The sequence below is a fragment of the Coregonus clupeaformis genome, chromosome 20 (assembly GCF_020615455.1).
Source record: "Coregonus clupeaformis isolate EN_2021a chromosome 20, ASM2061545v1, whole genome shotgun sequence".
In the NCBI taxonomy this organism is placed as follows: domain Eukaryota; kingdom Metazoa; phylum Chordata; class Actinopteri; order Salmoniformes; family Salmonidae; genus Coregonus; species Coregonus clupeaformis.
The window spans coordinates 56652254-56663903 of NC_059211.1; the positions used below are offsets into that span (position 1 = coordinate 56652254).

Genomic DNA, 11650 nt, shown 5'->3' on the forward strand with positions numbered 1-11650 from the left:
AAGGCACCTCGGGGGTTTGTGGTATATGGCCAATATACCACGGCTAAGGGCTGTATCCAGGCTATTACTATTATAGCTGGGTATGTCCCTCCCAATTTTCATCAATTGCTGACTTTTTACTCTCTATATGTTAATGATAAATGTCCCATGTGCCTCTATGAGAGGTATGGTTGGACAGGTCAGTTAAAACTGTTACCCCTTAACCCTAGATCCTGTCACAGAGACCCAAGATGTCAAGACTACGGTTACAGTGACAACCATCATCATCGATGACATCACATCAGTACCAGTGGATAAGTCCAGTGCGGTGACCTCTGTCTCCACGAAGACTGTTTCTCCATCAGAGAGTCACTGTGTCTCCAACAGAGCCCCAACTTCCAGTGAGGATCCAGTTGGCGGTGAGGATACTTGTCCATAGTATATCACTCTACTGAATAGTACAGATACATTTTTGTTGCATTTATTTAAAGATCTGTGTTGGGTAATGGTCCATTCTGGTGTACTGTTCTTTGTTGTTCATGCTAGACCAGACATTTTTGGCCCACGACCCCATTTTGATTTCTGAAAATGCTCATGGCCCCAACCATGTGAAAAAAATGTAATTAAAATGTAATTAACAGACAATGTTACTTTTTTATTTGGGGCTATGACAGCCAATTGAAAAACATTCTAACAGTATTTCTGATTGTTTTCTCAACTCACCATCACATACTTTTAATGTGGGGCTATGGCAGTCAATTGCAAATTAGTCTGACATAATGTATTTTATCTCACTGCCACTAATGAGATGGGTGTGCTTGATGCATGTAGTGTCGGAGCTTCTCAAAGTCAGGGGTGTGGTCGATAGTGCGCCCCTAATCTCTGCTGTCACATCCAACGAGAGCACGGAATCCAGCTTCACACAGATATGAGCTGGCGAAGGGTGGCATGAGTTTTATGGTGCTTTCAAGACAACTGGGAACCTGGAAATATACAGGGTGAAATCATGACGTCAGTGATCTTCAGGTCGGAAAGGTGGAGCTCTAGAAAGAGGCCCGAGTTCCCGAATTGGATGATAGTTCAAAGCGATTTTTCCCAGTCGGAGCTTGTTCTTATCCGAGTTCCCAGTTGTCTTGAACGCACTGAAGTCGTAAGTCGGAGATTTCCAAGTTCCCATTTGTTTTGAACACGGCATTAATGCTCAGAGGAAGACGGCAGGGTATTCTCTTTGAGTCAGGAACCAAAACTCTTCCGTAGTGACCCGTGAATGCTTTTGGTCACATGACAGCTCGATCAGCTGTTCGATTTCACTTACCGGCATGTCAACTGAGCCAGAATCACAGTCAAACGGATTGGGAAGTAGGTCCGAAAGTGCTCTTCCAAGCGTTGAAGGTGAGCAGTCATCACTCATGTGGGAAACATGCACCGCCGAGGGAAGGGGGCATGGTTGGCTTTTGAAAGACTCTCCAATAAGAAGTCTTTCCTCTGAATCCACTGATTCGGTCAGTCATCTGTAGAATGTTTTTTTGTTTCCCCACCCAGCATGCTTGTGTTCAGTTCGTTCAGTTTCCCAAATGTATTTGTTACATAGGCAAGGAGACACATTTTCTTTTCATAACACAGAAAGTCAACCAAGTCTGTTTTTTTTTACATCCATTGTGAATGACAACAGTTATTCTCTCAATGCGAAAAATATTTCCAACACTCCTCTCCATAACCACTTAGCCTTAGTTAAATTAGAACATTGTCATGCTCTGATCCCATATCTCCACATAGTTTTTCGAACAGGTGTGCGCGCAGTGGATGTGGTTTGATGTAGTTTACAATCGAAGTTACCTGCTGTAGTATATCTCCGAGCTCTGTGCTCAGGTCTTTTCCCGCCAGATGCTCTTGGTGTATGGTACAATGCGTCCATATGGCAGAGGGAGACATTCATAACTACAGTGCAGAGGCCTGCCCACCGTCCCACCATCTGTGCAAAGCTCACCATTCGATCCATGGAATCTGTTTTTCGTCAATATAGCCACTCAGCACACTGAACATACCCTGTGCCGTTTCATGCTCGGGAATCGTGAGACAGAACATTATGTTCGACATGTATAGTGACCCCTAGTTTTGGAACCGCTGTGCTAGACAATGCTAGTCTTTAGAGAAAACTGCCTGTGTACCTCTGCCTGCTGGCTTCACTCCCACTGATCTCCCCTGGCATGTGTATGCTAACTACACACTCACTACAACCATTTCCTGGCAACATTCTTTGACCATTATTACCACACTCATGAATCTCTCTCTCTCTCAAGATTTTACTTACTTATACAGTATTTCTATCTCTCTCACTCTCAGGTAGAAGCACTGAAAAGATTTATGCTACAGTCATACATGCAGGTGAGTAGGCTACCACACAGAGATTACATGGAGGGAGGTAAGTCTGAGAAAGGAAGTCTGAGTCCTTTCTCCTGATGGTTTTGTTTCTCTCTCTTGTTCCCATTGAATGGAAATCCTAGGTGTAGGCGTTGTGGTGGTAACAATATTGCTGGTTGCAGCGATTGGAGTACTAATGTTTTGGAGAAAGAAAGGGTAAGATTGGCTGGTTTCCTTGTGGGGAAGGGGGTCTAATGATGTCTCTGTTTAATTCCTAACACTCTCTCCCTTATGGCAGGATGCAGCGGTTTGATCTGTCGCCAACACAATATGAAATGGTGCAAATGAATGTTGTGACATGAGCCACACCCCTTAGTGCCCTGACGGACAAACAGCAGCCACTTAGAAAGGACAAAGGTGCATCAGTCTGATGGTGGGTGAACAATGACCTTGGACTGGACAAGACGTGGACCATGTGTGTGTGTATGTGAGCAGGGCCGTAACCAGGGTTTGAGTTATAATGAGGTCCGGAAGGGGGTGGGCGGGGGGGTTGAAAGTTGAAGCTCCTTTACTGTATTTCTATACAATTAAACAACTTTAAAATGCTATTTGGAGAACAGTAAAAACAAGCAAAAATGACCCCATCCATTATCACCTAGCATGCTATATTTGCCTGCTTGAACCAACTGCGAGCTGGGGTCGTTCATTTCACGTCTCAGGCCCTTGCCATTTGAGAGAGTGGTGAATGTGCTGCTACAAAGGCAAATCAAGAATATAAGCATTCTGAGAATTTCTTTAATGTGTACAAGATGTTGATTTCTTTCAATATTTGTTTTATTAGAAAAAATTACTCGGTGTCCTCATGTGTGGAAAATGTAAAAACCTAAAACACCACCTAAAGTGATTAATTTAAGACAATGTAAAAATTGTAATATTGATTATTTCATTGATTAATTCATATCCATAAACTGGCAAAGATTCTAACTAATCACAACAACACTAAAAGCATGGGATTACGTTTTCACTGAATTCACAAAGGTACAGTTGAAGTCGGATGTTTACATACACCTTAGCCAAATACATTTAAACTCAGTTTTTCACAATTCCTGACATTTAATCCTAGTAAAAATTCCCTGTCTTAGGTCAGTTAGGATCACCACTTTATTTTAAGAATGTGAAATGTCAGAATAATAGTAGAGAGAAGGATTTATTTCAGCTTTTATGTCTTTCATCACATTCCCAGTGGGTCAGAAGTTTACATACACTCAATTAGTATTGAAATTGTTTAACTTGGGTCAAACGTTTCGGGTAGCATTCCAGAATCTTCCCACAATAATTTGGGTGAATTTTGGCCCATTCCTCCTGACAGAGCTGGTGTAACTGAGTCAGGTTTGTAGGCCTCCTTGCTCGCACACGCTTTTTCAGTTCTGCCCACAAATGTTCTAAAGGATTGAGGTAAGGGCTTTGTGATGGCCACTCCAATACCTTGACTTTGTTGTCCTTAAGCCATTTTGCCACAACTTTGGAAGTATGCTTGGGGTCATTGTCCATTTGGAAGACCCATTTGCGACCAAGCTTTAACTTCCTGACTGATGTCTTGAGATGTTGCTTCAATATATCCACATAATTTTCCTTCCTCATGATGCCATCTATTTTGTGAAGTGCACCAGTCCCTCCTGCAGCAAAGCACCCCCACAGCATGATGCTGCCACCCCCGTGCTTCACGGTTGGGATGATGTTCTTCGGCTTGCAAGGCACCCCCTTTTTCCTCCAAATATAATGATGGTCATTATGGCCAAACAGTTCTATTTTTGTTTCATCAGACGAGAGGACATTTCTCCAAAAAGTACGATCTTTGTCCCCATGTGCAGTTACAAACCGTAGTCTGGCTTTTTTATGGCGGTTTTGGAGCAGTGGCTTCTTCCTTGCTGAGCGGCCTTTCAGGTTATGTCGATATAGGACTTGTTTTACTGTGGATATAGATACTTTTGTACCTGTTTCCTCCAGCATCTTCACAAGGTCCTTTGCTGTTGTTCTGGGATTGATTTCCACTTTTCGCACCAAAGTACGTTCATCACTAGGAGACAGAACGCATCTCCTTCCTGAGCGGTATGGCGGCTGCGTGGTCCCATGGTGTTTATACTTGCGTACTATTGTTTGTACAGATGAACGTGGTACCTTCAGGCGTTTGGAAATTGCTCCCAAGGATGAACCAGACTTGTGGAGGTCTACAATTTATTTCTGAGGTCTTGGCTGATTTCTTTTGATTTTCCCATGATGTCAAGCAAAGAGGCACTGAGTTTGAAGGTAGGCCTTGAAATACATCCACAGGTACACCTCCAATTGACTCAAATTATGTAAATTAGCCTATCAGAAGCTTCTAAAGCCATGACATCATTTTCTGGATATTTCCAAGCTGCTTAACGGCACAGTCAATCTAGTGTATGTAAACGTCTGACCCACTGGAATTGCGATACAGTGAATTATAAGTGAAATAATCTGTATGTAAACAATTGTTGGGACTTTCAACTCCCTCCAAAGATTTTCTATGGGGTTGAGATCTGGAGACTGGCTAGGCCACTCCAGGATCTTGAAATGCTTCTTACGAAGCCACTCCTTCGTTGCCCGGGCGGTGAGTTTGAGATCATTGTCATGCTGAAAGACCCAGCCACGTTTTATCTTCAATGCCCTTGCTGATGGAAGGAGGTTTTCACTCAAAATCTCACGATACATGGCCCCATTCATTCTTTCCTTTACACGGATCAGTCGTCCTGGTCCCTTTGCAGAAAAACAGCCCCAAAGCATGATGTTTCCACCCCCATGCTTCACAGTAGGTATGGTGTTCTTTGGATGCAACTCAGCATTCTTTGTCCTCCAAACACGACGAGTTGAGTTTTTACCAAAAAGTTATATTTTGGTTTCATCTGACCATATGACATTCTCCCAATCCTCTTCTGGATCATCCAAATGCACTCTAGCAAACTTCAGACGGGCCTGGACATGTACTGGCTTAAGCAGGGGGACACGTCTGGCACTGCAGGATTTGAGTCCCTGGCGGCGTAGTGTGTTACTGATGGTAGGCTTTGTTACTTTGGTCCCAGCTCTCTGCAGGTCATTCACTAGGTCCCCCCGTGTGGTTCTGGGATTTTTGCTCACCGTTTTGCTCACCGTTCTTGTGATCATTTTGACCCCACGGGGTGAGATCTTGTGTGGAGCCCCAGATCGAGGGAGATTATCAGTGGTCTTGTATGTCTTCCATTTCCTAATAATTGCTCCCACAGTTGATTTCTTCAAACCAAGCTGCTTACCTATTGCAGATTCAGACTTCCCAGCCTGGTGCAGGTCTACAATTTTGTTTCTGGTGTCCTTTGACAGCTCTTTGGTCTTGGCCATAGTGGAGTTTGGAGTGTGACTGTTTGAGGTTGTGGACAGGTGTCTTTTATACTGATAACAAGTTCAAACAGGTGCCATTAATACAGGTAACAAGTGGAGGACAGAGGAGCCTCTTAAAGAAGAAGTTACAGGTCTGTGAGAGCCAGAAATCTTGCTTGTTTGTAGGTGACCAAATACTTATTTTCCACCATAATTTGCAAATAAATTCATAAAAAATCCTACAATGTGATTTTATGGATTTGTTTTTCTCAATTTGTCTGTCATAGTTGATGTGTACCTATGATGAAAATTACAGGCCTCTCTCATCTTTTTAAGTGGGAGAACTTGCACAATTGGTGGCGGACTAAGAACGGTGAGCAAAAATCCCAGAACCACACGGGGGGACCTAGTGAATGACCTGCAGAGAGCTGGGACCAAAGTAACAAAGCCTACCATCAGTAACACACTACGCCGCCAGGGACTCAAATCCTGCAGTGCCAGACGTGTCCCCCTGCTTAAGCCAGTACATGTCCAGGCCCGTCTGAAGTTTGCTAGAGTGCATTTGGATGATCCAGAAGAGGATTGGGAGAATGTCATATGGTCAGATGAAACCAAAATAGAACTTTTTTGGTAAAAACTCAACTTCGTTGTGTTTGGAGGACAAAGAATGCTGAGTTGCATCCAAAGAACATCATACCTACTGTGAAGCATGGGGGTGGAAACATCATGCTTTGGGGCTGTTTTTCTGCAAAGGGACCAGGACGACTGATCCGTGTAAAGGAAAGAATGAATGGGGCCATGTATCGTGAGATTTTGAGTGAAAACCTCCTTCCATCAGCAAGGGCATTGAAGATGAAACGTGGCTGGGTCTTTCAGCATGACAATGATCCCAAACACACCGCCCGGGCAACGAAGGAGTGGCTTCGTAAGAAGCATTTCAAGGTCCTGGAGTGGCCTAGCCAGTCTCCAGATCTCAACCCCATAGAAAATCTTTGGAGGGGAGTTGAAAGTCCGTGTTGCCCAGCGACAGCCCCAAAACATCACTGCTCTAGAGGAGATCTGCATGGAGGAATGGGCCAAAATACCAGCAACAGTGTGTGAAAACCTTGTGAAGACTTACAGAAAACGTTTGACCTGTGTCATTGCCAACAAAGGGTATATAACAAAGTATTGAGAAACTTTTGTTATTGACCAAATACTTATTTTCCACCATAATTTGCAAAAAAATTCATTAAAAATCCGATTTTCTGGATTTTTTTTTCTCATTTTGTCTGTCATAGTTGACGTGTACCTATGATGAAAATTACAGGCCTCTCTCATATTTTTAAGTGGGAGAACTTGCACAATTGGTGGCTGACTAAATACTTTTTTCCCCCACTGTATATCTTCCTCATTACTTGACCCATCCTGATGAGGACCCAGAGCCCAGTCAGTTATTGATTACAAGTCTGGAAGGTTTTCCTCTAAATTAACCTCCACATTTTCTATTGGGCTTTGTAACCATGGCAAGCCCATCCATCCCCAGGAACAACTCCATACAAACATTCAGAATTCCCAAATGGACAGTCCATTGGTCCTCCCTTAACGTTTACAAAATTTCCCATATTCATTTACATACTGTCCTGGAGCTCCCTGAACTGGGTGTATTTCTTTGGCTGAACTAGTAACAATGATCTGTACAGTCATTTGTTTTACTGTGGTTTGGATCAACAAATGATTTTAACAGAGGTAGTATACAGCAAAATACCATTCCCATTACTACAAGTGCTATGCCTATCATGATTGCCATCTTTGTAAACATTGCTCCCCACTTCTGTTTAGTTGTAGCATTTCCCATATATGTATTAGTATCCTAACACATCAACATATGCAACTTTATCTTAACAATAATATCTAGGACATGTTAAGAATGGTGTCAACATCTTTAGTTTACATAACCTTTTTCACCCATATCACAAGTAGTATAACAATCAAAATAATCAATATCAATATCTAATCCATTAATTGCAATGTCAACATCACTAGGCATTAATATTAATAACTTATTCAGATCAATCAGTCCACTTATAATTTATAATCATAATCAAATTAATTACCCCAAACAACTTTAGAATGACAATTCTTAATTAGTCACCTTGGTTCCATCATTCAAAGTTAAAACTCTCACCTTGGCACATATTGACACTGGCGAAATGTATATTTATATTATTATAATTCTAGCTTTAACTTCCTCATAATGAGAATTACAACAGATCTATATCTTAATGCATTCCTAGTCTAAATTACTATAAATTTAGCAGTGTATAATAACTCCTTAATCAACATACTACCTCAACTAACACTCCCTTCCTCTACCGGCACTCAATCTTCTGGCGTCTTCATTATGTTCTTCAAATAGCTTCATAGTTCACCTTGGATTGCCCATGGCAATGTCCCAATTCCAATGTCACACCTGAGCCTCCCCACCTCCACCATCATTCTTTTTTTCCATTTGCAAACCAGTATACCCAAACTACGAAGAACGTTGCATTTGCATAGACCTCTCTCCTCCTGCTCACTCCACATGGACTCCTGTCACATTCTTGAGAGAAAAGGCACAAAAGAGAAGGTAATTGATTGCTTTGATTTGATGCTGGATTCAGGTCTCCTGGCAGAGGTGGTGTCAGACAGGAACGTCTTCAACGCCTTTGTTGTTCCTCTTCAGCCGGGTAGAGGGTTTTTGGTTTTTATTGAGGTTTACACCGCTCTGGACCGAATTATCTCTGCTTATGCATTACGACACCATCCGTAGTAACCTCAGGAAAGGACAGATCATAACAGTTCAGTTGAGTTAATTTCCAATCCAAAACATCCCTATTAACATTGTCTACATGACAAATCATGATGTTTCATCACTCATTCTTAATACCCATTTCTATCTAATGCCTGATAGATTTTCTCCCAAACTACGTAACCCAATTGTTTTACTTTAACATTCCTATATTTGACATTACTCTGGTGTTACCCTTTCCTTGTTCCTATTCTAACAATTGCTTACACTTCTCTCCTCATCCTGGTTGATCATAAAATTGTTTATATTTAGGATTTCCTAAATATTACAAACATTCTGCTGGCCAATATGGTCTTTCAGAGTTCCTTATATGACAAAAGTTGTAGTTGAATCATAACACAGTCCTAGTAACTGTGAAGATTTTGAACTACTGTTAATTCTTTAAACGGAGATGTGGTGCATATTAGACTATTTTCGTTATTTAATTGTGATATAATATATTGTACTTATCTATATCAATCATTGTTTAACGGCTTCTTCAATTCCCTTTCGTCTGTATTTGGTATAGCTCTAACATGTACAGGGTTTAGTGCACTTTCCCAAGGAATAACTACTCCAATAACACTTCCCACTGGAAATCTAACGCCAAATACTATATCAAATTGTTTATCTAAGTCTTGGACTGTTCTCCTTATGTCTTTGATTCACCTGTCTCTTTCTTTCATTATCTTAAGGTCACACTACCCCATGTGACTTCCCCATACTCTTTGTGCTGGTTCCTCACACACCAATAATATTTTAACCCTTGTATTTTAATAGTGATCCCTTCCTGCATTTTAGTTATGGTTCCTGCCTGTGCAAGAATATACATTCTAATCCTGTCTATATCCCTTCTATGTCTTGTTCTTCTGCTCTTTATTATTATCAGTACTCCATTCCCCTTATTCTCAGGGAACTAGTCAAGTGCAGAGAAATCATGATAAGGATATCTGGTGCGTCTTGAAGGTCTGGAATCTCTCGGTGGTCTGGAATCTCTCGGCGGTCTGGAAGTTCTTGAAAGTCTCTTAATCATCAGTTCCCTCACTCTGGTACAATGGTTTAGATGATACCCGATCGCGCTCCCCTCTATCCGTACCGCCGTTGGTGTAACCTGGACAATGATGTATGGTCACTTTAGCTGTTAACCTTCCTCCGTCACTAGGGTCTCCGGATCAGCCAGAGTCCCTCTCAATCTATCGACATCGGTCTGCGAAGAGTGTCCTTCTACCAGCCGACCCATAGGGAAGCTCTGAGTTACTGCTGCAAAGACATACAAGCACAGACACACAAAAGACAACAATGCTACCCAATGGCTGAGGTTGGAACACTCCTATAGTGAGAAACATGGATCTAAGTATCTGTCTCCACCACTTTTACCATAATTAAGGTAGCCAACAACACCTGGTACAGGCCCCTCCACATAGGGTCTTTCCAGCACTTTCTTCTGTAGTCTTTTGCCATCACATAGTCTCCAAGGCGCAGAGAATGCTCAGACTCTCCTACTCAGTTGGGCAGAGTTATCTTCACCCATGAAAATAACATCTTAAGAACACAGTTAGGTTAGGTGAGACACAGTATGCTACTTATGTCCTCTCATCCGTCAAGAGAAGCCTTGAGATTATGAAGCACACCTGCTTCCAGCTTGTTGTAGTCCACTTATCTCATAGACAGACCTCCTCTACACCATGCCTCCTATCACAAAAACCAAAAATATTTAACCTAACCCATAACACATTATTACTACTGCTCATATCCTTAATACACCTTGCATATTTCCCCACAAAACCATTATAAAACATTAAAACCTCTGTAAGCCCAACTTCCCCCCTTGGACACATACATCACATCATGATTCATGTGTTCAAAAAAACAAAACAACAACAATATTGCCTATCAAACCAAAAATAATAACTAAACTTAAAATGACAACCCTTGAGCATATCTTTACTTAACTGTATCCCATATCACTATTCAAGGAATACCTCTCCTTCAGGACTAACTCTCTCACTTCATACTTGTCCTGTTTGGATTTTGTCCAAATTATATACTTCTTTACAATTATCCTTATTATATCTAACCCCCTAATTCAGCATGCCTCTAGAATTTACAGTGCGGGTGATCAGGTCACACTATAAAGCCAGGACAGATTTCAGAGGTCATTGAAATCATTCAATGAATTGTTTCATCCAATAGTATACTACTCTTAACAACCATCAAGACATTTAATAAATGTTGTATCCCGAGTGTACAGTAAGTCCTTAGTACAGCTCTTTTCAAAATAAATCACACATATTTACTTATCCCTCAGTAAATAAAACCCACATTACATGTGTATGCCCCTTTAAGATATTTCACTTCCATCCCGTCAAAAAACCCAAAATAGAAATAAAAATCCTATACAGCTAATATTTCATACTAAGTAGTTTGTTTGTGGTTATTCGAACACCATATAGTAAAACAATAAACAAACAAAAAATGGCCAGGCCTTATTTATAGTCTCAGAAATTATTTCAAAGAAAAGAGAATCACTCCCCCCTTTTTTCTGGAAGAAAAAGTACAAATTTAGTTGGTTTCCATTTTGATACCTCTTAATCAGTCCACACAATCTAAATTCGAAATTCTCACTCTCTTGCCACATCTCCTGATCCCTCCTTTCCGACAACCCTCAAGAACATCACTTGTGACTGCTCCATTCTCCGGTGAATTCCACAATTCATCGCACATAAAACGAAATAAAATCCCATAAGATTTAAACCCCTAGGCTTTTCCTTAGCCGCACTGCTACCACTCAATCACTCCAACATGCTTTGTGACATCGAAAACTCAAATATGCTATCCCTTGCCTCGTTTGTTTTACTTTCCCACATGCCTGTGGCCCTAGCAGAGCAAGGGAAACAACTACTTCAAGGTCTCAGAGCGAGTGACGTCACCGATTGAAATGCTGCTAGCGCGCACCGCTAACTAGCTAGCCATTTCACACCGGTTACACTCACCCCCCTTTTGACCTCCTCCTTTTCCGCAGCAACCAGTGATCCGGGTCAACAGCATCAATGTTGCTTCCGTCCCTCTCCTCGCCCCGAACAGTCACCCTCGAAGCACCGTTACCCGTCGCTCCACAAAAGCCACAGC

The 11650-nt window shown here is 41.7% G+C and overlaps 1 protein-coding gene across 1 annotated transcript in view; it reads left to right on the top strand.

Moving 5' to 3' along the window:
• Window positions 1–2860, top strand: part of LOC121542498 (interleukin-15 receptor subunit alpha) — a 31018-nt gene extending 28158 nt beyond the window's left edge. Inside the window, exons 4-7 of the mRNA XM_041851892.1 lie at window positions 210–398; window positions 2323–2364; window positions 2484–2556; window positions 2639–2860. Of these exons, the coding sequence (XP_041707826.1) occupies window positions 210–398; window positions 2323–2364; window positions 2484–2556; window positions 2639–2702 (368 nt within the window). The 3' untranslated portion in view covers window positions 2703–2860. The remainder of the gene's footprint in view (window positions 1–209; window positions 399–2322; window positions 2365–2483; window positions 2557–2638) is intronic.
• The last annotated feature ends 8790 nt before the right edge of the window (window positions 2861–11650 follow it).